The sequence below is a fragment of the Trematosphaeria pertusa genome (assembly GCF_010094035.1).
Source record: "Trematosphaeria pertusa strain CBS 122368 unplaced genomic scaffold BU26scaffold_14, whole genome shotgun sequence".
Classification (NCBI taxonomy): Eukaryota; Fungi; Ascomycota; class Dothideomycetes; order Pleosporales; family Trematosphaeriaceae; genus Trematosphaeria; species Trematosphaeria pertusa.
Window position 1 is genome coordinate 449,752 of NW_022987225.1, and position 26,023 is coordinate 475,774.

Below are 26,023 nucleotides of genomic sequence, written 5' to 3' on the forward strand. Positions count from 1 at the left end.
ACGGGCCCCAACATATCTCAAGCTTCTTCCACACATTGACACACCACTACTTCGCGCCCTCCTGCAAGACCATTGAGATGGTGCCATGCGAAGCTATTCAGCAATCCATGCCCGGACAATCTCCGCCACCGCTGCACCAACGAGGCAGTCTAGATCCCGCTAAACTCTCCAAAACCCCCATCATTCTAACGTACCGCCTCACTTCAGTTTGAACATTCCACCGTGCCATCCATATGCGCGAGTGAGTCGCCGACCGTATCGCCTCGTCAGATTAAAAGCAATATCACCCTCCGGATGTAGCTTATGGAACTGGATACCTCTATCCAGGTTGGCCGTTCCAGGAGTGAACTGCCACGCCGAGCCGTGCAGCTTTTCGGCGGAGAATCCGAGCTTCATAAGAGCGTTCAGGAAGCTCTCGCATTTGATCTTTCCTGGAAGTTCGCCTTCGCGCGGCATGTGGAAAAGCGCTTGAACACAGGGTATGCATCCTTGCTGACGTGGTACAGCGGCTCCGGGGGCGGAGCCTCCTGTACGATATTTTGTTCCGGCTCGGCTTCGCGGGCAGGTCCTCTAGTCTTCTACTTCATCTTGTCGCTGATCGAAACTCTCTCGAAGTTTCCGGTTATCTCTTTGCTCGCGTCGTGGAAAATCCGCGACAGCGGACGATACTCCTAATCAACATTTCTTGGGCGCGATCGTGGACCTGTCGACTTCGAGGGTTCAACCTAAGGGCATGTTCGACGCAAGGCACCCCCTTCTGTCAAGACACGTCGAATCGTCTCGTGTTGGGAGTTTCCGGTACACTTCTGGAAGTTGTCGTCGACGTAGTTCCAAAATCGGTCCAAGTTTTCCTCCGCTTTCTGCATGGCCTCCACGTTCTCTTGGTTTCGAGCTCTATGCTTCGGATAGTTGAATTTCCCATCCGACGGATCTCCCAAGCGGCCCTGGCCGACGATGCCCTCAAACTTCTTCTCGAGCAATTGCTTCCATGGCTCCAAGGGCTTATTTAACACGCTGCGGTATTCGCAATCATCCAACATTTTCCATATCAACTTCCAATACGACGGCTGAAGCTCACAATGGCAAACGCATTCCACTACGATGGAGAATTGTGTGAGAGCCCATTCTGTCAGCGACGAGATCCATTGCCTGGCCCCACGTCGTTTCCTAATTAGTGTATCCAAGCAATCAAGACTAAGACTGACCTCATGAGGGCGTAGTGGACTGTCCACGCCCTTCAAGTTCCCGGTCAGGTAGAAGAGTATTTTGCATACTCCCTTTCTGTCTTCGTCGGTCTCCAATGACGGCCATGGGGTGGCCGAGAAACAGTCTTCGAGAGGGCGTCCAGTTCTCGTCATGGTGGTATTTCTGTACACGTTAGGGCGAAGGGTAGGTGCACCGAGAGTGTAACACGACAACACCTGCTCAAGGAATATCTTCATAGTGAAGAGGACGGCAAAAGTTTCCGCTAACGCTTTGGCATAATCGTTTGTTTTAAGCTGAACAGGGTCGATTCCTCCCGGATACCTCCGGGAGATTTCTTCTATCCTGGCCATTTGCTGAAGAAGCTGGTCCCAGAAGATGAGAAGGGTGTGCGACTGCATGACGACCCGGTTGAGGACGCGAGACATGAAGGCTTCCGTCTTGACGCATTCGTGGATCTGGTCCCGTTGATCCGGCACCATCTCGGGAGAATGGTCTTTCTCCTTCTCAACCTCTTCGGCAAAATAGCTCGGATCCTCCCGCAGGGCCCAGACATGGTCTCTCGCCGCCGCGCTGAAGAGCGAAGACACCAGATGTTTCAGTCGAGGAAGATCCAGACTCGTTCGGGCACGGTAGGGTGCCTTTGCCGCTGCGTCTGCGAAAGTCGTGCCCACATCCTAGTGAGTGAGCAAGCGCGGCGGTTCTGGTTGAACAGGAGAATCCTCGCTGGTCAAAGACTCAGCAGGTCGATCATGAAGGATTCTCTCGTAGTATTCAACCAGGAAACGGAGGATACGTTCTTGGATCCATAAGACCTTTATACCGTCCGCTACGCTGAGACCTTTCCTGGTGTTTTCGAATCCTGCAGCCAACGCTTCATGGGGAAATTCAATGATAGTACCGTAGCTTCCCGAGTCGGTCGGGCCATTAAGTCGCATCTTGCTCTTTGGGCCACGGCTACTGACTGGAATGGGCAAGGTCACACTTGCAACAAAGTCCAGCTCCGTCAACGCAAACGTATGCGGGTGATTGCGCGCTCGTGCATTGATGAACAGGAGCAGCGCTTTTGGTTCGACAAGGTCCTCGAGGTTGATATACGGCCAATTGCTCGCGTCTACGAAATCTCTCTCCCTTCCGTCTCGGAAAGAACCGCGTTTGGTGAAGCTCGCCGGCCGATGCACTTCCGGCATGTTCGGCCATGCGCTGAGGAGCAGCTCGCGGCGCTTCATCTTGGTCTTCTTCCTCCATAGATGGTGGATCAAGAGCTCGTGTCGCTCGACGATGGCGTGGAGCCGGGTCCAATGTGCGATCACTTTTGGCGTGACCTCCTGAGCCAGCTGCTCGACGTCAGTTTCGGGGTATGGCGCTCTCGCGTTCTCGCTGTGCAAACTCTTCATAGCGGAGTGAGGATCGATGATGAAAAGGCGGGAGTATAACCCGGGAGAGAGAAAAAAAATCATATTCATTTCCAACGTCGGCATCAACAAACAAAACTTGCATATTCGCCGGGTGGAGCTGGTATATAATGAGGAGCATGCTCCGTTTGTCCGTCCCCGCAATACTGTTAAACAGAAAGAAGTGGAAGAAAGAGAGTGAAGTGATGGATACAGAGGAAATGCTCGCGTCCTGTCTCTCATAATCTTTGAGTATCGTAAAGCCAGAAAGAAGCGTGATATATATCAAGAGCCTGAAGATTGTAAAACATTGAGCAGGTATAAACGCATGACATCTACCTTCACACGACTAAACAGTACTACTATTTGCAATTTAAAATCGATAAAGTCTTATGAGCATCATTCGTCGCTACCACTGCCGGAAGACATCCTGCTCAACTACCATTTTCTTCTCCGCGTTCAGTATCTGGCCACATCCGCGGACGCGTAGAGCAGCGTGTTGGCTTCAATGGATACTCAGCACGGCGTCTGAAGTGCGAAAGATGCACCGAGTATCATCAGGCTCAGTATTTGATGCATTTCTCAGCTTCACCGAGTAGATATTAGGCAAGACAGTGCATCTGGATACGGCATTTTGATGGCTTCAAGGTGCTGTGAAGGGATCACGCGGAGTGAGGAACGTAGATTGGTGGTAGTCAAGTTCGCTGGTGTCAACTGGTGGTTTGAGCGGCTCATGCAGATGGAATGCATCGCTCTCATCACCTTTATTATAATCATCTACCTAACCCTTCAGAGTCGCTTTATCCCAGACGCGATTACCCTGGCTGTGGCAAGGAAGTATTGCACCTGCCCCATAGTTTGAACTGTTATACAAAGATGTCTGCACTTTCGTGTGTCCAAGAAAGACGACCCTACCCAGTTTCGGCGCGCTTAAGGCCACTGTTCCTTGAACCCCTCAAGCCAGTCCAAACGTGTTAGCAGTCCAGCCGAAGGCCCTCGTCAGCCTACGTCCATACCGGCGAGCCCAAGTGAACGGCAGCTTGTTTCCGGGATGCGGCTCATGGAATTGGATCGAGCGTTCGGCCTCTAAGTTTCGCGGAGTGAAGTGCCATGAGGAGCCCTGAAGCTTCTCTGCGGAAAAGCCGGCGGAAACCATGGCGTGGAGGAAGTCAGCCCAAGCGACCTCTCCAGGTTGATCGGGGGAGTTGGCGCAGTGGAAGAGTGCCCGGAAGACCTTGTGGGCGCGCTTGTCGACGGGGAGGGTGGGTTGCTCTTCCAGTGTTGGCAAACCATCCTCCTTGGCTACCGTATCCTTCGTGATTACTGCATTCTTGACCGATGCCGCAGTACCACGAGTCTTTAACTTGGTCTTGTCGGACGCAGCAAGTTTGTCAAAGCGACCAGTTATCTCCTTTGTGATATCGTGGGACGCCCAGTCTGCTAGATCAGAGCCAACGGGCGCAGTCTGAAGAATTGCCTTGGACTTCGGTTGTGACGTCTTGGTTGGCTTTTGCAGGCTGTAAGGTCCCGTCCTCTCTATTGTGTGCCTCCCGACGATATCTTTGACCACATCATGCGGGCACTTTCCAGCGACGGCCCGGAAATGCGCATCGGCAGCTTCCCAAAATTTGTCTAATGCAGCTTCCGCGGCTCTCATCTTATCCGTAGTCTGGTGAGTTTTGCGCTCACGCACTGGGTGGTCAAACTTGCCGTCTGAGGGGTTCCCAAGCGACCACAAGTCCGTGCCATGAAACATGGTCTTCAAGATAAAGCCCCAGACCGCAAACTTCTTGTGGTATCTGTGGAAGTGCCTGGCCTTCTGTTCCTGGAAATCGTGCTCGATCGCCGTAGCCCATGGCTGATACATCTGCATGTGGTGCAGACACTCGGAGATCACCGAGAGTTGGGACAGCAGCGAGAGCACGTATGGTGTGAAGAGTGCCTTGACAGCTTGATCTTTGAGCAAGACCCTTTCCACCTCGTCCATAACACAGTGGAACGTGAATTGTTCCCTTTTCTCTTTCCGGCATAAGAGCTCTACTATCCGCCATGCCTCCTCTTTGACTCGGTCTCCCTTCCACTTATCGTTGCTGGTGTAGCCGATGGTCCTTGATGAGGATTGCGGGTTGTCCCTGAAGAAGTACTTCCGCATTGGCGGCGAAGCGGCCCAGGCGTTTTTGAACATGTCGATCAAATCCAGCATCATCATATCTAGTAACATACGAGTCTCCAAAATCATGTCGCAGATCGACGTGGGTAGCTTTTTCTCGTGACGAATCTCGTTCGCATGCTTGATGGAAAGCTCGTGCCATTGGGAGAGCAGGCTCTGCACCTTGTCCCAATTCCAGAAAGAGACGTAGAGATCCGTGATCATGTTTCTCAAGACCCTGCTATAGATCACAGGACCGGTGGAGTGCCGATGCGGTTTCCCCGAACCGTCCAGGATAAGCTCTCCTCGATGCTCCCGCAGATCACGAACGGTCTCCGCGAAACAGGAAGGATCTTCTCTCAACTGCCAAATCTGATCGCAAAGCTGATTCCTGTGGGCAGTTGCAAGGGCACGAAGTCTGTCTAGGTTCAAGCTTGTCGGCAGACAATATGGCGCATCTCGTGCTATGTTGTTCAACAAGCTATAGGTTGGATGTTCTTCAAACAGCGGCGGGGGTTCTGGCTGCATGCCAATAGGAGTTCCTAGTGCAGGACTCTTCGGAAAGTCCGGCATGATTTGGAGACAGCATCGTATCAGGAACGGCCAAATCTTCAGCTGAGTGCGTAGAATCTGCATCCCGTGGTCAGGGTGAACGGTGAGACCATTGCGTTTCGACTCCGCAGCCCCCGACACATCGTCCCAGGCAATCAATTGGCCATATGTTTGAGGAGTCCTTCTCCCAACAAAAGCCATGGTGTGTTTCTCCCTAGCTGGGTTGAGCATCTTTGGCGGTATCTTGTACAGAGGTCCCCATTCGAGGTCAGAATACGCGAACATGTCCGGAGGATGGCGGGCTCGAGCGTTGAGAAAGATGAGTAGCGGTTTCGCTTCCGACAGGTCCTCCAGATTGATGAAGGGTATTTGCCAGCTTTCTGGCACCTTCTGGCGCTTTGCTAGTTTCGCAAATGTCGTCTCGAGATAGTCGCGGATGTCGGGGCGGTGTCCGGAGGGGATGTCAGACCATGCCTCGCGTAGCAACTCTTTCCTCTGGCCTCTGGATCTCTTCATCCACCGTTTGCGGATCTGAGCTTCGTACCCGCCAACGATGGCGTTCAACAGCCTCCAATCCTTGAAGAGTGTAGTTGCGAGGTTGTCGATAGATTCGGGGAGCCCTTCCACTGAAAATCCTGCGGGCATCGGTCGACCCTCCATTACCTTATGAGTCGATTCGAACAAATTGGGTTTCTTCGGAGGGCAAAAGTAGTTCGCTTGTTCCTCGTATGCTCGCGGATCTCCTAGTGGATCGGCCGACAATAAAGCTGAACGATACTGCCACGCTTTCTCTACGCACGCGGCCGCTTCTTCCTCGGACATAGCGCTGTACTTCGCCATGAAAGCGTCATATTTCTCTTTCGTCGTTAACTCCATGTTGGCCGATTGACACCTGTTAGATTTAGCAATAGCACCGACGAAGTGTGCGGAGTAGCTTACCGCCTTGCGGCTACAATGTGGGCGATTGCAGAGGAGTGTTGTAGAGAAGTAGAAAAATCTTCGATCGCGGGGCAATACGTTTTCGCAGAGTGAAAGGTCCGCAACTCAACTTTGTTGTCGACTAGTTGCCAAGGGACAGTATCCAAAACATGCCTCGAGGTGAAAAAAGGTGAAAACGATCTGTCGCGAATCTCGACCGTTCCTCACCATATCGGTATAAGTGCTGCAGTGGATGTCCTTACCGCACAGCCTGGTAGTCTGTCGGTCCCGCCACAGCATGGAGCATTTCCTCCGCGGACCTAGTGCTCGGATAAAGAAGCCACAATAGTAGAGTCACTCCTTTACTAAAGGTTGTTGAAGTAGCTCTTAGAGCCCTTCATCTACATTCCGCAATTCAAATCTGATTGCGTCGACAGTCTTCGCTCCCCCGACGACCTACCTAGGGCTCTGCTCTCTTACTTTTGTCGGACGCCGACGCTTGCGACTAAGTTGCGGTGAGAGGGTGAGAAAATGAAAGCGTCAATGATGCATTCGATCGGAAGAGCAAGACATGAAGCTGCATATACAAACCGAGGCTGACCAATGGGACATGCTGCCGTTGACCGCTGCGCTCTATTGATCCCTCACTCCGCAAGTGTCGACATCTGAGGTGCAGCGACAGCATAGCTCGCACAGCATGGGTCTAGCAATGGCCGAAAGAATCGCCAAGGCTCAGGTTTCACGATATCGCGGGGATGTTTCGATGTGAGGACGCCAGGGGCGGACGGCTTCCCCAGATCAGGCGCTCTGGAATGCGGAAGGCCGGATGTCGCAAGACTCCAGGGGCGCGGAGACGCTGTACCACGACAAAACTACCGACGGTGATGCCTGACAAATGTCTTCCACAGGTTCCTATTCGAGGCGCGAGTTGAATGACAACGGCGACGAGGGGCCTTGGCCCAAGCCTTTGCACGACATGACAGCCGAGGTCAGTCGCGGCAAATAATGGCGATGCGGCAAGCACACAAGCGCGTGCGACGTAGCATTCCCCGGGGCCGGGATTCTGGTCCATAAGACGGCGGCATTATGCGGAGAGGCTGCGTCGTTTATGTGCTGGGGACGTCCTTGCCCCAAGTATCTGTTACGTGAGGGCTGCCGGCATCGGGAGACATCCATTTTTGCTTCATCTTGCGAGACACAGACAAGGCGGCACTTTGGGGGCAGGGCGGAAGGAAGCCTGGCGTGTCACTTTCTCCCGGATATCTGCCGGTTTCCATGGGATTTGGCGCGGAAGACGGGCGGAAGGTGTGGCGCGGACAGGAGTCGCGGAAAGGCTTCCCAGAGGCGGCGAGCAGTCCAGGCACGGACGTCCTGCTACTGGCTTCTAGAAGGTCGCGCAGGAAGATCAATGCCGAGAAGGAGCTGGGCGGGATATGTAATAAGGAGCAGGGCCCGTCCGTGTACAAAATGGCTCGTACATGGGGTTGCATTTGGGCGAATTGCGGCTGCTCACGGGCCTCGGTCGGGCGTCGAGAGAGAGGCTCTCGCGGGCTCTGGCGGCGCAAAAGGAGGTGGGCGCATCGTGCATCGCGGCGCGCTGTGGTTGCTGTGGGTGCGTCTGATGAGACGTCTCGTCTCCAGGCGTGATGGTGCAGCGGCGCACCAACGAGGCTTGCGGCAAGGGGGTGGGGCGGTGGATGTGCTTCCACCTTCCCCGGCCGCAACCACGCGTCCGGAACACGCTCAGCAGCGCTCGCGTGGGGAAGCTGCATAAGGCGGTCAGTCACCGCACACCTCACTCGACGACGCCGGACGGCATCGCGCGCGCGTTGCCCTGCTTGTCAGACGAGCACGGCGCCGCGGCTCCCACGTCAGAACGCAGCATGGTGAGCTGCCTGCCGCGGACGGGGAAGGGATGGAAGACGAGCCCGCGCCGTTGCTTCTTCTCCCGTCTGCTGCGTCCACTATCGTGCTCGACATGGAGGAGGCGTGGGCGAATAACAGCCGGCTCTGGCTTGTTTGCCGCACCCCGGCCTCGCATGTGGGCAGCGCAGACGGGCTGCAGGCTGGCTTGTTGATGGGAGCAGCGAAATGCCCGACCGCCGGCGTGGGAGCTGGCCGTGGGGTGGTCGACGCTTCTGCCGCTTTGGGAAAGCGTGCTCGCTCCGCTTCATGTGCAACGGACGGGGAAGCAGGAAAGCAAGGAGCGCGTTTGCCCGCCGCTGGGCCGCCGTCGCTCCGGCGGCTGTCGTTGATGCGCCGCCTTTCTTTTTCTCGAAGCCCCTCTTGTCGCCCATTCCGTGCGAGTCAGTCAGGGATGCAGGCGCTGTATAGCTGCTGCCCGTCTATAAAGAATGCAACCCCCCAGCCGCCGTCCTCCCTCATACCGCACCCCAAGCACCAAGTACCAAGTACCCAGCACCCCAGACACGCCTCCCTCTTAGTCCTCCTATTATCGTCTCGTGCGTACCCCCGCAGAGCCTACTCGTCAGCCCTCTCGGACGTACCATTCTCCCTCTCACGCCCTCGCCTCCAACTCGCCGGATAATTCGCCCAGGTACCATCCAACCACACCGGCAGCGTGCAGCCCTCGTCGACACCGGCAGCAGCCTAGAAAAAGTAAGTAAGCCTCAACTGCAGCCCGCTCCCTAATCGCAGCGCGCATCCGGGGCTCCGTCATTTGCTTGGTTCCCCGTCCCGGCAGCCAGACGTGCCAGCGCATCCACATCAGCCCTGCGCACCACCGTATATTAAATCTGACTCACTCATTCCCAGGCTCTGAGCGCATCGCATATCAGCCCTTCCCGCACGCCAGCCTCGGAACGAGCGTGGAATCAGCCATTCCAATTTTGCCAGCGAATTTATTAGTTGTCCGAGACAGCTCATAATACCTGCGCCCGTCCCGACTCGTCTCTCACCAACCATCGCATACGAGCCGAGGACACGCAACTCTCTTACCGTCGTACCGGTTGCTAAATATTTAGCCTCCGTGCCCCCAAGTCCACCCCAGCTTTTGCCCCAGAGTTTCCTGAAAATCTTGCCCGGCTCTGCGGCGTTTACCTTTCATCTCTCCGCGCAGTCCATATAAAGTCTGCCTCGCTACAAACACCCCTTCAGCACACCACCAGTCTCCCCAAAATCCTCTCCGCGGCTCCTTCAGTCCTAAAGACATCCACCATTTCCACTACTTCGGACCAGTCCACCATATCCACGACCACCAAGATGCCTCTTCACCAGTCTGCCGCCAACCCGCGCCAGCGCCTCTCCATCCTCACCAACTCCACCCTCGGCCACGACGTCAGCGCCGCCTTCAAAGCCTCCAGCACCATCTCCTCTCGCTCAAGTCAAGAGTTCGGCGAGACCCCCGCGCCACCACCATCTCCCGTCGACTTCTCCTTCCCGTCGACGCCCGCCGAGCAGAGAAGTCCTGATGGAAGCGAATCCAACTAAGTCAATCATCTAGTCTCCGCCAGCAGACGGAGCCCAGTGCGAGATTTGCTTTTCATCATGATTGTCTGCATTTAGCGAGCGGGCGGGTAGCACTCACGGCCACGGCCACGGTCTGGAGCACGGCATGGAACGGGATCGGGAATACATCAGAGGGGTCGCTTTTCGCAAAGCAGAGGAGTTTTTTCGACCTTGACTTTACGTCTTCCTCTTTCTCTTTGGATTCGCGCGTTGATCGCTGCATTTGCTTTTTCGACTTGGCTGCTAGATTCCCCTTCGTGTTCATCGTTGTATCTTTTTTTTCTTGGTTCGGGATAGACTTGGATTTCTCGCTCATACTAGCACGCTTGTGCCGCATTTGATTCCCCCCAAACATTTCCTTACCTTCTGTTTACCGCTCGATCCGCCCTAGTCACAGTAGTATCTGGTAATAACAACGTCATTGAACCTCCACGCTCCCAGTCTGTCGCTGTGCGCTCATGATTCGTCTGCTCTGCACTTTTCCTCCCCACGTCCTTCCTCCTATCACACGCGGGACGGAAGCCACGCATACGACTGCCAACTCATACAACCCTCCATCCCACTCTATCTCCGTTCTGCTTCGTCCACGGACATAAGCGCTGTCTGCCATAAGCTTATCCTCCTCTTCCTCCTCGTACAACCCGAGCCTACATACCGAACTCCCGTCCACGCCGCAATCCTGCATCCTGCACCTTTCGCACCACCAGCACCTCACCGCCACTCCTCTTCAAACCGATCAGCGCATAGTAATCCCTCGGCTTCGGATCCCGCATCGCATCGCGTCGCGCCGCTCCGCTCCCGCTCACGCCTCGTACGCGCAGGAAACGGTGAGCATCAATCACAGTACATCGTAAGCAATGCTATTACATACCCAGCGCCGCACCGCCTTCTCGATGCAGCGACGCCGCGCCCTTCAATATCGGCGCGCGCACGTAACTTCGCTTGGCAGGTTGGTGTGGTGTATAGTGCATGCGTTATTGCAGCCGTTGGCGCTGGGGGGATCTTAGAAGCCGGGTGTTAAGGAGGGTTGGGCTGGATGGGATGGTAAGTGCGAGACGTGCATGCGGCAGCATGCACGGAAGCATTGGCATGGAACACGTATGGAAGGTTCCTGGGCATGGCATGGCTGAATACGAACGAATGCGGAAGCGATGTATTTTTACCCTACCCACTTGTGTACATCCCTAGGTAGATGGATTGGGTTGGTGGAGTATTAGCAGATCCTGGTAGCCGGGCGGATAATAACACGTGGGTCAGCCTGCCCCAGCCAGCCTATTCAAACTCAAATCTCCGGAACCCTTTCAAACTTTCTCCAACGCCCAACCAACATCCAACATCCAACAGCACAGCACAGTATCATGAAGCGACTCGAGTCGTTGAACCGCGTGCGTCAAACTTTGTCTTGTCGGGTGCCGCACCAGCACCACCAGCAAGCACCACCCGATCCGATCCGATCAGCGTTTCGCCCTTCCTGTTCCTGAAGCGTCTCGTCTCAAAGCCAACCGTGCCAACAAGTGCAGCGTTGATCCCGATCCCCCAAACCAGCGCTCGCGTGGAAGCCGCGCCATTCGACCCGGCGGCCCCGTTGAGCCGCTTGCGGGGTGCATGTCCGTCACATCACATGAAAACAGAGAAAACTTAATCCCTTAGTATGTAGTAATGCCATTGAGAGGTTTCCCTGGGTTGGCTGTGATTCATGCGGTCGATGCGGGCGCTCGCCTTGTAGGGCTTGTGCGACCGTTGGAGCGTTGCAAGGATGCTTGCTTGCTTGCTTGAAAGCAGGGTCGGAACAGCGTCCCCTTTCTGCTGATAAACTTTTCGGGTATATCGCGGCCCTGTTATTAATGGCATGAGGTACCTAGGTACTTCGAACATGTCATGTCACTAGCTGCAGAGGTAAAACGCAAAGTACCATTTCCCGGCGCACGGTACAGGCCCACCACAGTACAGACGAGACACCAACGTTCCTCAGATGCTGATGCTGACGCCGAGTGGTGGCGCGGTGCTCTTGCGATCCAATCCTTCCCATACATCCAACCCGTACACTCTCTCTTACCGCCTGCTTGATTCGCTCGTCGTCGTCTTTGACTACCTTCTACTGGACTGGGCTGAATGAAACTCTCTCCGCAACCTCCTTCTCCTTTGGAACACGGAGACTGTACCGTACCGTGTACATAGGCGTAGTAGTACCCACCCGATACCTAACCTAAGCAAGCCTCTCAGCAATCCATCTGCGATAGGCTAGATCCTAGCCCCGAGTCCGAGTACGTACTCCGCACACAGTACACAGTACGGAGAGGTATGTACCCACACACAACGCGCCAGGTACTCCTTCGATTGCGTGTTACGGGACGGGGTTGGGAGAGAAAAATGTCTCGCAGCTTGTTAGATGGGATGGTTAGATGCCGGGCGGGAAAATCCCTTCTTAACAGCGGTGCTATAGCTCGGGGCTTGGAAGTTTGGTTAAATGTCTGGCACACACAGACACACACGCAGACGGACAGGCTTCCCCGGTTTTTCTGCTCGGCTGAAAAGAACTTTGGGTCAGGCTGCTGCGCGATGACCCTTTCAGTATTGGAAGAAAGGTCGAAATAAAGTTCGGTGAAGCTAAGTCAAGGCGCTTTCAATTTTGGACGACGGCATCGCTAGCGACGCGCTGCGCTGCAATGCAATGCACGATAAGAGTTAAACGGTCCACCAACGCGCACATTTCTAATATACATCCCGCGGCCAAGAGAACGAGAGAGAAGCTGCCATACGCCGTCTATTTTTGGTTACATATTGTACATGCGATGCCATAACAAGATGCTAGTGTTGTACATGGGGAAAATCCGGGTATCTACGAAGTGTTGGTGCTTGGTGCTGTTTCCGTGGGCGGCTCGTCGATGCTTGACGGCGCGGGTTGGGGTGCGGATGTGGGAGTGGAAGGTGGCGTAGGTTGTAGTCGCAGTGCGTGATGGCTCGTTTTCTGTGGTAGACCGAGCGGCCTGCGACTGACCGTTGGTTTGGCGGGAGCATCGTGCGATGACTCCAGGGAAATATAGTATCGCAGGCTGGGGTCAGTGTGGGTACCACTTGTAGGAATTGCAGACTCGGCTAGGGGTTCCTGGGGTCCCTCCTCGGAAGACGATGCCTTCGATGTGGCCGCGGTCCCGCTATTATCGGTAGGCCGATACTTGTTCGGTGGGTGTGCAATCGGGCGCTCTGAAAGAACTCTGCGGAAGACAGCAGGATCGTCGGAATCGGGAGCACGCAGGGACTTGATCATTCTCCGCAGTTGATCAACTGGCGGTCTAGGCATCTGGTTCCCACTTCGGCGAACGAGCACCGATTCATCACGAACGCCGTTCAACGGCTTTCCATGCTTGATGCTGTGGGCTACCTTGAGAGCGCGTGCTTTCTCGAAAGATGTAGCTTCGTTCATCAATTCCGCAATCGATACCCAGTTGAGGAATCGCAATTTGTCAAACGGAATCCCTGTGGGGCTTAGAGCCGACGAGACTGGAGGCCCTTCCGGTAGCGACGGTAGGGGCGGCTGATGAGGGTCGACAGTGAGCTCATCATATACGGCACGTAGCGTGTTGAGCGGGGCAAGTGGCTGTCTTTCCGGATCGAGAAACATATAGAACGGCGACTTCCGTAGATCCAAAGGCTGTCCGGACATGACCACCGCCGCAATGTTCTTAGTTTGACGCTTTAGCTTATCGATCTCGGTACCAAAATCTACTGGTGTCATTAATGCATATTTGTCGTCCTTCGGCCGAGATTCTTGCTGATCCAGTAGGGTGAGTAACCCCTCTCGAAGAGAGCCGGAGACAGTATGCTCGAATTGTAGAAGTTGCTCGGTGAAGAAATCGGCGTGATTAGCGCGCCTGGATGCCTTCACGAACGTAACCCAGTCCTCGTACGGAATCTGTTTGCCTTCGGTTTCGGCAATTGAGGTGATCTGGGACCAACAATCCTCGATCAAGTCCTTATTCTTTAATAGTCCAGCAGAAGTGAGAACTGTCCTCCTCCCTATTTCTCCAATATCCAACCGGGCTGTCTTGACGTCTTGCAGGGAGACGTTGAGTAGATCAGGGACGCGTAATTTCCCGGCGAGGTGGATGAGGGATGTGAACAGATTCGAATGAGGGGGCATGCCAGCTTGGATAAGCGTCGACATGATCTCGTGCGCAGTAGTGATAATGACGTTTCGAAGCTCCGCCTCTTGTCCGTCATAGTCCGCCCCAGGGCCGATTTCGGGGAGTAGGGTGTCGAAAGCAGTTAGGAAAGCGCCTACGTGAACGCCTTCTAGCGTGCCTCCGGCTTCGAGATACGCATAAATAGCATTCGCAATGGCACGAAGGATCAGTATGCGGTCTTGCAGAGATGACGACGATGCCATTGCGGCGCGAAGCTTCTTTATAAGGGATGTCAGGTGGCTGGGCTTGAAGGCAACTCCTGTGCGACAGGCGACTAAGTAGACTGTATATGCCTCAGGCAAGGGCCTTTCGATGATGAACAGTTCAAAGAAGCGGGGAGGAAGGCGCGTGGGGAAGATGCGCAGCGCCGTGTCGAGAGCCAGATATGCGTTTTTCCAGTCGCGGCATAGGATGCGGGCAGTTAAGATGCCTTGTAGTAGGAGTATCGGAAGGCGTATATCCGGGAATGGCTGACTGCGGTCTGGTACAATGGCGTCCGGCGAAAGATGGTACTCTGCAAAGGTGCTCGGGAAGCGCTTGAGTCCGTCGAGGTATATATTCTCGAGATCTGGAAGATTGTGTATTCCTCCATAAGCCATCAGCTCAATGGCGGCCCCATAAACAGCCTGGTTCACGAAGTTCTCATCTTTCTCAACGAGCCACTGCCAGAAGGCATAGCCTTCGCCGTACTTCTTGCACTCTTTGTATATCCCCAGGATATGAACATGCGCGTATGGGTGAGGCGGCAACACGCCATTCTGGATATGTTGGGCCAGCTGCTGAACGAAGGGAAGTGCATCGGACATGGTAGTGTCGGAGAGGTGGATGTTGCGGACGTGGGCGTGTAATGCCTGGGCAATGCGCCGGGTGTCGTTGGGCTCAAGCAACCCTGAAGCAGCTACAGTTGGATATAGATCCATCAGAGCCCTGGCATTCCTGGCAACGCATACATGCCGGAAGCGCTGTAGCAATGGCGCAGACTGACGCTGTGAGCGCGATTCACATGCGACAATTACAAGACTTACTTCATTTGCTCGGGAGAGCCTCTTAATCCTCCAAGTATCAGGTTGGGACGGGGCTGACGAGCTTGCCTTGCCCTTAGCCTTGGCTTTTCCCTTTCCGCTTGACTTTGTCGCATATGTCGGCCGTTGAAGGCCTGGAGACGCAGTGGAGCATCGTGCCGAGAGGGTAGCGAGAGGAGTCGAGACGCGGAGCAGGCGGGGAGCGAGAAAGGGCGCCGAAGGACAGATTAAAGAGGCAAGCGGCATGCGAGAGAGCATGGGCATTTCCGGACCGGAATGGCGGACGAGAGTCGAGATGGCGCATCTGATGGTGTTGCAACTTTTCGGGCGCGCCAAGCAGCGACGCGATTGGCAGATGCTCCGCTAGGCGAGCGCGGAGGAGACAGCTTTCAATTCCCCATCCCCACCACCAGCACCCCCACCAGCAGCTGGATACGCACTGGACCACCTCTCCCCCGCTTTTGCTACTGCCGGCCCCCCCCCTCCCACGATGTCGCGAGCGCTGTCCCTCTTCAGCGTCTCCGCAATCCTCATCCTCGCGATTGACGATGGCTCTCGAATCCTCACCAAGTATTACTCGAATCCGCACCCACCGTCCGGGAACCAGACCGACTGGCCTGGGCAGATAGCATACAAGACGGTCAAGGATCAAAAGGCGTTCGAGAAGGGCCTACTAGGTGTGTACTGGACCTTGGGAGGATAGGCGAATACAAGGTCTAACCGGGTGCACAGAGAAGACGGCGAAGCAGACGACGGACATTATCCTATATGACGGGAAGGTGATTGTCTTCAAGATGGAGTCGGACGTGATGCTCTACGTGGTGGGCGGGCCGGAGGAGAACGAGGTTCTTCTGTACAGGTGCGCGGCGTGCTTGGACCTAGTTCGTAATGCTTTAAGCGCGCACTAACTGGTGTTGTAGCGTTGTCCTGGCGCTGCGGGACTCCCTGAACATCCTTCTCAAGTAAGCCATGCCCCATGCCTGGAGGTGCTAGAGTTGGAGCTAATAGCTGCAGGAATTCCGTCGACAAGCGAACCGTCATCGAGAACTACGATTTAGTGGTATGTGGGGCGCCGATTGAGCATTTTATCTGCTGACTTCTCAGTCTCTCGCTGTCGACGAACTGGTGGACGACGGCATCATCTTAGAAACCGATCCCGTTGTCGTGGCCTCTCGCGTGAGCAGGCCTCCTGCCCAAGACATGACGTCTATGAAGAATATCGACCTTTCAGAACAAGGCTTTCTGAATGCATGGGAATTTGGCAAGAGGCAACTAGCGGAAAGGATACGTCAAGGTCTATAGAATCATCCAACAGTACTCGGCGGCCTGGCGTTGGGGGAGTTTGGGCTCAACGGCATAGCGATGGTCATGACCCTCAGGGCTGCACCATAGACTGGGAAGGAAGAACAATACTTCTCGATAATCTACTAGCGTGACTTCAAAGTACGCGCGGGCGATTCACACATAAAATTCACTTGCATACCTAGGCAGTCTGTTTGCGCTCAGCCTCATTACATAATCGTCCGGAGTAAATATCCCTGTGCTAAATTTCAGCCCTACGCGCCACCTCGCTCCGCATCCGACCCTTCGTCATTGCCCATCCCACCACCCCACTACACTTGCTTGCTCTGCACACAGCACCATGAAGCAGGGCTTCTCATCCCTGGATGTCAAGGTTAGCAATATCATACATTCGGGGGAAATTCCCTAACTTTCTCTAGGTTATTGCGCACGAGTTGTCTAAGACACTGGTCCCGCTGCGAGTCACAAACATTTACGACCTCTCTTCGGTATGCTCGCAGCTTCGCACGAGCGAAAAGAAGTGTCATTTGCTAATCATGGTAGCGAATATTCCTGTTCAAGTTCCACAAGCCCGACCATCGTGAGCAGTTCATCATCGAGTCCGGATTCCGCTGCCACCTCACGTCCTACTCCCGCACGACCGCATCCGCCCCGTCAGGCTTCGTAGCTCGGCTGCGCAAATTTCTGAAGACGAGGAGGGTAACTTCGATATCACAGGTCGGCACCGATCGTATACTTGAACTGCAGTTCTCCGATGGGCTGTATAGACTATTCTTGGAGTTCTATGCTGGTGGCAACATCGTACTCACCGATGGGGAGCTGAACGTCTTGGCTCTGTTGCGCAATGTGGAGGAGGGCGCTGAGCACGAGAAGCTTAGAGTCGGACTACAGTACAATCTCTCATTGCGGCAGAATTACGAGGGAATTCCTGAGCTCACAAAGCAGCGTGTCCGCGATGGATTACAAAAGGCAGTCGAGCGTCAGCAACAACAGCCCGCAACAACTGGGAAGAAAGCCAAGAAACAAACAAAGAACGTATTGCGGAAAGCACTGGCCGTATCTATAACCGAATGTCCCCCATTGCTAGTGGACCACGCTTTGCATGTCTCCAAATTCGACTCTACACTGAAGCCGGAGCAAGTTCTAGCGGACGAGGGGCTGTTGGACATGCTTCTGGAGGCTCTGCAGCTAGCTCGGAAGATATCAGAGGAAATCACGACGCCGGATAAGATCAAGGGATACATATTAGCAAAACCGAACCCGGCGGCGCCAAAAGAAGAAGCGGAAAGCTCTGACAAGTCCAAGCTACTATACGACGACTTCCACCCCTTCCGGCCTCAGCAATTTGAGGACTCAGACTATACTTTCTTCGAATTTGAGGGATTCAACAAGACCGTGGATGAGTTCTTCTCCTCCATTGAGGGCCAGAAGCTTGAATCGAGGTTGCATGAGCGCGAGCTGGTGGCGAAGAAGAAACTGGACCATGCACGGAAAGAGCACGAAAACCGTATCGGAGGGCTACAGCAAGTGCAGGAGCTGAACTTTCGAAAAGCCGAAGCCATCCTGGCTAACGTGCACCGGGTCCAAGAAGCTATTGCTGCTGTGAATGGGCTTATCGGGCAGGGTATGGATTGGGGTGAAATCGCGCGATTGATCGAACGAGAGCAGAGCCAGGGAAATCCGGTCGCGCAGCTTATTAAGCTTCCTTTGAAGTTGTATGAAAATACAATTACGCTCCTGCTAGATGACTCCAACTGGGATCAAGCAGAGCAGGATGAGGACGAAGGATGCGAGACCAGCTCCGTTAGCGAGGATACGGACGCCGAGGATGAGGATGGGGGCTCGAAGAAGAAGAAGAAAGCCCCTGCCCCTCAGTCAGTTGCTCAACCCAAATTAGCGATCGATATTGACCTGGGCCTGTCAGTTTGGCAGAACTCGGGCGAATATTTCGACCAGAAGAAAACCGCTGCAGGGAAAGAAGAGCGCACTATCCAGGCATCAGAGAAAGCGCTGAGGAGTCACGAGCGAAAGGTAGCTGAGGACTTGAAAAAAGGCTTGAAGCAAGAGAAGGAAGTGCTGCGCCCAGTGCGGAAGCAGCAGTGGTTCGAGAAGTTCATCTACTTCATCTCGTCGGACGGATATCTTGTGCTTGGAGGGAAGGATGCCCAGCAAAACGAGATCATCTACCGAAGATTTCTGCGCAAAGGCGACGTCTATGTACACGCGGATCTCAAGAGTGCGGTGCCCATGGTCATCAAGAACAATCCCAACACACCCGACGCTCCTATACCACCATCGACACTATCGCAAGCCGGAAACCTATCCGTCTGCACTTCTGAAGCCTGGGATTCGAAGGCAGTTATGTCCGCCTGGTGGGTCCATGCTGACCAAGTCAGCAAGATGGGTCACACCGGGGAATACCTGGCCCCAGGTCTTTTCAATATTAAAGGCAAGAAAGAGTTCCTCCCGCCCGCTCAACTCATTGTTGGGTTAGCTGCCATGTTTGAAATCAGCGAAGAGAGCAAGGCTCGCCATCGAAAGCATCGCATCACCGAACCTGCCATTCCGGCCGCCGAGGAGCCTTTGCTAGATCCTGTGCGAGAAGAGAAAGCTGCGGATGTCGACAAAGGCGCAGATAGCGATAGTGATGAGGACTTCCCAGATGCGAAGATTGCGTCTGAGTCGGAAGACGAGTTTCCGGATGCGAAGCTGAGATCAGAGGACAGTGACGCTGAGTCTGATGCTGAAGAGCACACCAACCCACTGCAAATGAGAAATGGTAGCAGCATTGGTGATTCCGATTCAGAAGACGAGATACCGCCAGCGCGCCCCCATCCACAGGACGTCACTCCCAAAATGAAGAGTTTAGACCCCTCAAATGAGGCCTATGAGGAAGACACTGGATCAGTCGCAGACTCTGAGCAGACGCAAAAGACGAGCCGGCGTCATTTATCAGCAAAAGAACGAAAACTGCTCAAGAAAGGGCAGCTGCCAGGAAACACGCCAACTCGTTCCGATGCAGTTTCGGTTGCAGATGCCTCAGCAGAGGACGAGTCCGTTTCAGCCGAGGTCAATGGACGAAAGCCGGCCACGAAGGGACCCGGCACAACCACATCACAAGCTTCCAGGGCGGGACCTATGCCCCGAGGCAAACGTGGGAAGGCAAAGAAGGCCGCCGCCAAGTATGCGGACCAAGACGAAGAAGATCGAGCATTGGCATTGCGTCTGATGGGAGCTACATCCGGACCGTCCGCAGCGGAGTCTGCGGCGCAAGAGAAGAGGACGAAAGAGGAGGAAGCTCTTGCGAACAAACAGCGCCGGCGCGAGCAACATATGAGAGCTCAAGCAGCAGGCAAGGCCGCCGAAGAAGCACGTCGCGCGGCTCATGAAGGAAACGCCCAGGAAAACGACGACGAAGACGAAGAATCTTTCAAAGCGCAGCTCCTCAACCTCGATGCTTTCACAGGCCGACCTCTACCCGGCGATGAGATCCTGTCCGCTATTCCAGTCTGCGCTCCCTGGTCGGCTCTCGCGACTTTCAAGTATAAGGCGAAGATCCAGCCCGGTGCCGTCAAGCGTGGGAAAGCCGTCAAAGAGGTTCTAACGAAATGGGACCACGCTGGCAAGGATCCACGAGCGACAGATAAACATAGTCAAGATGTGGAGCGCGTCTGGCCGAGAGAGATTGAGTTGATCCGTAGTTGGAAAGAGGCGGAGGTCGTGGGCGTGGTGCCAGTAAGCAAGGTCAGGGTTGTGATGCTTGGTGGACGGGATGGTGGTGGCGGGGGCGGTGGTGCCAAGGGAAAGAGCAAATCCGCACGAGGTGGAAGAGGATCGAAGAAACGATAATAGGGGACTGGGTTGAACGCCTCGGTAGACGGGCAAAGCATTGACCGTGCGGCAATTTCCGTCCAGCCACCAGCCTCACGTCAATGTTCAGCTCCGTCACTGCTCTTCAGCCTGCCGTTCCGAAATTGTACTCACCTGCAGGTGACTCGCTAATCCAGACCATTCATTCGTGCACCCATTTAAGCCTGCCTGGGCAGGCTTTATTCTGACGACAAGGCTGACTTCCAGTATGTACATTTGCAGGCTGAAGTTCATTACGCTGGCTCTTCAGTTGCTTCCCACCGATTTCCACTACTCTCTACATTCAGATTCGAGCGGTTGCTATTGACATACGTTCTAATTCCGCCTACCACTCATGGAGTCGTTCACCTTCGCTTCCAATTTTACGACTCCGACTTATCCTCAGCCTTGGGCGGAGATCACAGAAGCGCCGGGGATGCTAGTGTGGACCTCGACTTTCGGCGTGTGTAAGCTTTCTAGATACGTTGCATAGAAACTTGCTGATCCACGGCTTCAGACCCACCATTAAATTGCCTCTCCGGAAGGTGGTATAGCGTCTCTAGCTATGCTCGCTGTGATACAGAACTTCAAGACGACGCTGTGCAAGACCCGTATCGCGACAGCGGCGTGATGGCGAATGACCAGTTCCGTATGACATGGTCAGTCATTCCAGGCCTTTGCTGGTGCCTTTAGCAGGCCTTGTTAACGGTGTCATACCCAGCACCGCATCCGGCAGCGAGTCACTCTGCCTGGTGGGTGCCATATATAACAGTACGGGAGAGCGCGCTCCAAAGCACCATACCGGTTACTGGCCCTCATGGACCGGTCGTAATTGGGAGGCTACACAAACGGCACGGTCCCAAAAGAGAAATGATACTTCGAATGTGCTGAATGGTGGCTCTCTCGCGGGAATTATCATCGGAGTTATTTTCAGCTTTTGCGGACTCATCTTTGGTATCTTTCTGTCTGTCTGGCTCACTCTCCGACGGATGGCAGCGCATGCAGAGCGGATGTCATCTACACTTCGCAGTGTACATGTTGAGTGCGGTCACGATGCGAATCCCTTGGATACGCCTGCAGAAGCTCCCGGCACCAAGAGTGGGAGGGCCTGCGGTATGGAGAACAGAGGCAGGGTTTCAGCTCCGGCGAGGAATGAACCGGACGGCGTGAGAGAACCAGTGCGAGCCACGAGTGATCTGGTACGAGGGCAGGAGCGTGCGATGTGTCTGGAGAACGTGTCCGCAGCCGCGGCGCTCGATCGAAGGGTTGTCTAAGTCGATTTCCACGTGTTCTGTTTCTGCCTAGATGGGGGAATTGCAGAACAGAGTACGAACGTTTAACCCAATTCCATGTGGCCTTGTTTTTGGGTCTCTATGAAAAGGAAGAGCTTGACGCATGAGTAGCACGTCACTGGACGCCTTGTTAGGCCAGCCGTCCTCGGTCTGAGCCTCCAGCTTCTAGGCAGCCTGCAACCTTTAGATTCTTTGATCCAGCTACAGTACAAGGCTGGCGGGCTGCGTACGCCTACCCGCTTTGAGAGCCCGGAAGAGATCCCGATAACGTTGATTCAGCGTGACTGTGGGCACGCGACAGCGACATAACAGGACTACTGTGGCTGATAAGACGAGAAGAGGGGTGCTTGCATGGAGGCTGGGGCAGTGCTGGTGATGATGTAGGAGATGGTACGTTTTAACATGCCCATTCCTTGATGTTTGAACTGCACGTGAACCGGGTTAACCGCCTTGACCACTAAGACAGTGTCTGGGCGCGAGGGAGGCTATCGAAATTCATCACCTCTACTGCATATATGCCGCTCCCGCACAGCCCCGCTGCATGCAAGCCTCACCAATCCTTCGCGCCCACATCTGACGACTGAACCCCGCAAGTTTCAACGCTCCGCAAATCAGGCTCACCCGATCGGCAACGGCCCGGATTCAGGCAAACGGGCGTGCTCTTCGCCTGCATTTTCGGTCCACAACTGGTACGGCCGAGATTACCTGGAGTGAGGCGGAGCCGAGAACTCCAACTTTGTGAGTATGTGGAAGGCAGCGATGTAGGCTAACTGATCTACTTTATCCATGTTTCATACCTTACCGAGCGCTCTAAAGAGCGCACGCCATTCGGTAGGTTCCATGCCGGGGGTGAGCGTTGCATGAGAGGTGTCAGGCAGTCGTTCGGAGAGGCTGAGGGGTTTTTGGTATATATTCTGCTATGACCAGCCGTTTTGTGGGTCCTTTCTTATCCTCTCCCGACTATTTCTAGTGCTAGTAGTCATGAAGTTGAGGTCTTTCTTCCTTTTCTATAGCTTTTGGGGAGCTATGACAGTGTCGCGGGCTTTTCCTACCTTAACGACGTCGGATACCTCGGTGCAACCTACGACCACGAACCTGCAACCATGCTCCACGGGACCAGTAACCCCTGGAGCTTCGTCGACGCTCGAAACTGTGTATACCAGCCATGCTCGCCTCGAGCTGAGGGCTGAGACCACGGTGCCACCAGCAGGACCTACCATGATAGGCTGGACCTCGACATTCGGGGTGTACTCGCCCTGGAATTGTCTTACTGGAACATGGTTCCCTGTCTCTGGTAAATATCTTCTCCCATCGTTCTATCTGCGTTTGTTGACTCCCACTAGGGTATGGGAGATGCTGCCCAACGACTGGAGGTGACTGCAACATGTACACCACTTGTCTCGATGGCAGTATCCTCGCGAACGACCAGTTTCGCTCCACGTGCTCTGGCTCTAGCAGCCAGACCGTCTGCGTTACTGGAACCGTGTACGAATCAATTGGGGATAGCGACCCCAAGTACTACGTCGGTTGCTGTAAGCTAAGCTATTGCTACGGACAATGATCATCTGCTAATCGTTATTCAGGGCCTAGTTGGACGGGAGATAACTGGAAGGCCACTAGGACGGTCTCTCCGGAGCCTACCGACTCGCCTGATGATGACGACGGACCGGGGCTAAGCGGCGGCTCGATTGCGGCGATCGTTGTTGGCGCCGTCTTCGGGTTCTGCGTCGCAGTCGGACTCGGAGTCTTGGCTGCTCGATGGTACGGCCGCCGAGGAGCACGAGCACGAGCCCCAGAACCAGATGCTCAAAACGATCAGGATGCACCAGAACTAGCCCCAGACCGGCCTCCCTCGGGCCCGCGTCAGCCTCCGGCCGCATTTCAGATCCCACCGCGTACGCGTTCGGTCGCGAACGGGCTCATGCTCCAGCCACAGCGAACCCTGTCGGTAGAGAACGGCCTCATGGTAAAATCTGAGGCGGTATCTATTCGGCATTACTCCGTGGGATCTAGTAGCAATACATCTGCGCCGGTTTCGAGGGAGGCAACTCTGCAGGATTCGGTAGGGTCGTCAGAAAGACCCTCGGAACTCAGAGCGGACCATGACGCTCATGAGCTGGAAGTCCTTGGTGGAGGTGTGTGCGAGAGCCCTCAGGCAGCTAGAATGGATGGGTCGAGGGCACTGCCCGCGGCTTCTCAGGAGGAATTGGTTTGGTTAGGTAGTGTAGGTGAGTCGCGTAATTGATGAGAGGGTGTGAAGACGTGAAGACGGATCGAGATGCCGAGAGCGCCAATGGATAGGGCCCAAAGCGACAGCACTCCTTCGCATCGAGTTTTTTCTGCATTGTTGAAGTGCCGCGAAGTGGTCATTCCCGAATGATACTGATTCCTCTTGCTCCTTTTGCGTGACTATTGTCTTTCCTTCGAAGGACCGCGAGCAGGGCGACGAGTTTGCATTTCCTGTTACTCATTGATTCAGTGGGATACCCTTATGCAAGACTCACTCTTGAGATCTTCAACAAGCAGTGACGGTGTACGTATGTACCTAGGTACTCCTTCGGACGTCACCATGCTCATCCGTGGATCCTTAGAAACTGAGATCCACCTAATCTAGCCTTTTCGGGAATAGCGAAATTCGATCTTCATCCAAAAAGTGCAATTGCCGAACATACAGCGCTTCGATTCTGAGACCGACATACCCCTTTATGGCTGCAATCCAGCGGTCCAGCTCATGGTCCGATGCACGAATCTCGTAGTGCAAGTCTCACATTCCATTGGACTCAGCTTAACATTCGCAGTTCAGCCACATACTTCCGGTATCCCCCGAGATCCGTTGATGATATTCTCGATTCCTACAAGCTCCGCCCCATCCTAGAGTGTGGTGCACTTGAGAAAATATACTTAGATGGCATCGACTCGAAAATATCCTATAGCGGAAGCGACCTTTTGGGGCCCTTGAAGCAGCTACTGTGGCTCACCACCCGATGCACGGCCCCACCGCATGCACGATTTCGGATGCCTACACCCGAGAACTTTTGAGGCTCTACAACCACATATATACTATAAAATCACAAGATTTTCTAGTGTAGCAATTAGAGAAGCTGCCTAAAGGCGCCTATGAGGTTTTTTATGTACGGAAGCGTTTTAGGAGCTCTATTTTGCGGGTGCGGCGTGATCTGGCTGGTGTGGGGGCCACATCTACGATCGATGAGAAATCTACATCAACATCCTCCTCATTAATAGAGAACTTAGGAGAAGGTGTAGGAGCCCTCTATTTACCTCTTTTAGAGGTCTTAACGTTGTTTTTAAGTTGTTTATTTGCCTTACGTGCGATCCGCGCTTCCTCTTTTTTAGCAGCCTTTTTCCGCTGCTCCTGCAGGCGGATTTCCTTTGCCTGTGCCCTTATTTGCTTCCTCTCCTCTAATTAACGTGCCTTCTCAGCCTTCTTAGCTTTCTTAAGCTTAGTTGCCTTATTCTTTTAGTGTTGTAAAAGCTTCTTATTAGCCTTCTTCTAGTCCTGCTAGTTACGTGCCTCCTGTACTTTGTTTAGTAACTAGAACACTACACTACTATAATATTCTTAAGGTGTTTTAAGTAGTAGAGGCTTGCTACGCTGCTAGCGCTTCTTCTTATTAATTAGAGCTTCTTTAAGTTGCTCGTTTTTATATTATAGAAGAGTCTTCTGTACTAAGATTACGTAGATTATATAACTAAGCTTCTAGAAGCGTTTATTATAGATATTCTCTACTATCTACCTAAGCAGTCGCTTAATTTTTCTCTAGTTAGAAGCGCTAAGTACTAACGTAGCTAAGTTACTAGAAGATAGCTAATTAGCTTTCTATATATTAAATCGCTTTAATATTATAGTAGAGTTAAAAGACTCTAGTCTAGTTAACTTAAAGGCTTTAAGAATAGTTTTAGCCTTAAATAAGGCCTTCTAGATAGTGTTAAACATATAGAAGAAATTTCTTTTAGTTATAGCGTAGATTTCCTATAATCTCTCTATAAAGGCTAATAGTTTAGCTAAGTAAGCAGCTAAGAGCGGTTTAAATATATAAACATCTAGAGGCTATAGTGTATAGGTAGCATGTAGTAGAAATATAGCTAGAAGAATTCTATTATTATTGTAGAACTTAATAAACTTTATAGTAACGTGTAATCTATAGCTATTAAGAATTAAGAGTTAATTTAATTATTCTACTTTTACTTATATTTCTCTATTAAATACCTACTATAGCTATACTAGCCCTATAGAGTTATTTGTCTATCCGCTTAGTAATAAGCTAAAAAATACCTTATATAGTGTAGAATTAAAATCTTATAACTAGGTATTCTAGATATTTCTAGAAAGGGCTTAATATATAAGCGCAGGTGTAAGAGTAGTTCTGTCTACGTATATACATATAATAGTTATAATCTACTCTTAATTACTATTCTAGAGCATTTGCTTAATTTTTCTATTCTTATAGCGCCTTTTAGAAAACACTCTCTTTATTCTACTTAACACTCTAATTAGAAAGCCTTTTTTATCTATATTATATGTGTAGCAGGGTAGAATTTTGTACTAATTAATTTTTTGTTGTAAAAGCTTAAAATATAGTAAGTACTTAAAGGTAGAGTTAGCTCTTTTACGTAAGAAATCTAGGCCTAATGTCTAGCGTAATATAAGATTAATATTGTGTTAATTTAT

The 26,023-nt window shown here is 53.1% G+C and overlaps 8 protein-coding genes across 8 annotated transcripts; 5 read left to right on the forward strand and 3 right to left on the reverse strand.

The window, feature by feature from the left end:
* Positions 1 to 725: 725 nt before the first annotated feature.
* On the reverse strand, positions 726 to 2,600 carry BU26DRAFT_568701 (uncharacterized protein; the record flags this gene model as incomplete). Its single annotated transcript, XM_033833794.1, has 4 exons — positions 726 to 1,096; positions 1,275 to 1,368; positions 1,422 to 1,880; positions 1,917 to 2,600. The coding sequence occupies 4 exons, from the start codon at positions 2,598 to 2,600 to the stop codon at positions 726 to 728; spliced, it is 1,608 nt and encodes a 535-aa protein (XP_033679699.1).
* Positions 2,601 to 3,463: 863 nt separating this feature from the next.
* On the reverse strand, positions 3,464 to 6,471 carry BU26DRAFT_84509 (uncharacterized protein). The gene is made up of 2 exons (XM_033836398.1): positions 6,238 to 6,471; positions 3,464 to 6,190 (listed from the first exon to the last, which is right to left on the reverse strand). Exon 2 carries the CDS (start codon positions 6,172 to 6,174, stop codon positions 3,553 to 3,555), a length of 2,622 nt encoding a protein of 873 aa, XP_033679700.1. The 5' UTR covers positions 6,175 to 6,190; positions 6,238 to 6,471; the 3' UTR covers positions 3,464 to 3,552.
* Positions 6,472 to 9,177: 2,706 nt separating this feature from the next.
* On the forward strand, positions 9,178 to 9,694 carry BU26DRAFT_84526 (uncharacterized protein). The gene has a single exon (XM_033836399.1). It carries the CDS (start codon positions 9,439 to 9,441, stop codon positions 9,664 to 9,666), a length of 228 nt encoding a protein of 75 aa, XP_033679701.1. The 5' UTR covers positions 9,178 to 9,438; the 3' UTR covers positions 9,667 to 9,694.
* A 2,533-nt stretch (positions 9,695 to 12,227) lies between these two features.
* On the reverse strand, positions 12,228 to 15,165 carry BU26DRAFT_542635 (uncharacterized protein). The gene is made up of 2 exons (XM_033831662.1): positions 14,894 to 15,165; positions 12,228 to 14,848 (listed from the first exon to the last, which is right to left on the reverse strand). Exons 1-2 carry the CDS (start codon positions 15,152 to 15,154, stop codon positions 12,524 to 12,526), a joined length of 2,586 nt encoding a protein of 861 aa, XP_033679702.1. The 5' UTR covers positions 15,155 to 15,165; the 3' UTR covers positions 12,228 to 12,523.
* A 128-nt stretch (positions 15,166 to 15,293) lies between these two features.
* On the forward strand, positions 15,294 to 16,407 carry BU26DRAFT_522488 (snare-like protein). Its single transcript, XM_033829798.1, has 5 exons — positions 15,294 to 15,567; positions 15,623 to 15,749; positions 15,811 to 15,852; positions 15,905 to 15,950; positions 15,995 to 16,407. The coding sequence occupies exons 1-5, from the start codon at positions 15,381 to 15,383 to the stop codon at positions 16,190 to 16,192; spliced, it is 600 nt and encodes a 199-aa protein (XP_033679703.1). The 5' UTR covers positions 15,294 to 15,380; the 3' UTR covers positions 16,193 to 16,407.
* Positions 16,408 to 16,532: 125 nt separating this feature from the next.
* BU26DRAFT_434738 (uncharacterized protein) lies at positions 16,533 to 20,041 on the forward strand (the record flags this gene model as incomplete). The annotated part of the gene is made up of 3 exons (XM_033824089.1): positions 16,533 to 16,565; positions 16,612 to 16,680; positions 16,736 to 20,041. The coding sequence occupies 3 exons, from the start codon at positions 16,533 to 16,535 to the stop codon at positions 20,039 to 20,041; spliced, it is 3,408 nt and encodes a 1,135-aa protein (XP_033679704.1).
* A 48-nt stretch (positions 20,042 to 20,089) lies between these two features.
* On the forward strand, positions 20,090 to 21,315 carry BU26DRAFT_579314 (uncharacterized protein; the record flags this gene model as incomplete). The annotated part of the gene is made up of 3 exons (XM_033834448.1): positions 20,090 to 20,508; positions 20,559 to 20,690; positions 20,738 to 21,315. The coding sequence occupies exons 1-3, from the start codon at positions 20,397 to 20,399 to the stop codon at positions 21,313 to 21,315; spliced, it is 822 nt and encodes a 273-aa protein (XP_033679705.1). The 5' UTR covers positions 20,090 to 20,396.
* Positions 21,316 to 21,835: 520 nt separating this feature from the next.
* On the forward strand, positions 21,836 to 23,857 carry BU26DRAFT_608249 (uncharacterized protein). The gene is made up of 3 exons (XM_033835828.1): positions 21,836 to 22,627; positions 22,677 to 22,865; positions 22,917 to 23,857. Exons 1-3 carry the CDS (start codon positions 22,315 to 22,317, stop codon positions 23,576 to 23,578), a joined length of 1,164 nt encoding a protein of 387 aa, XP_033679706.1. The 5' UTR covers positions 21,836 to 22,314; the 3' UTR covers positions 23,579 to 23,857.
* The last annotated feature ends 2,166 nt before the right edge of the window (positions 23,858 to 26,023 follow it).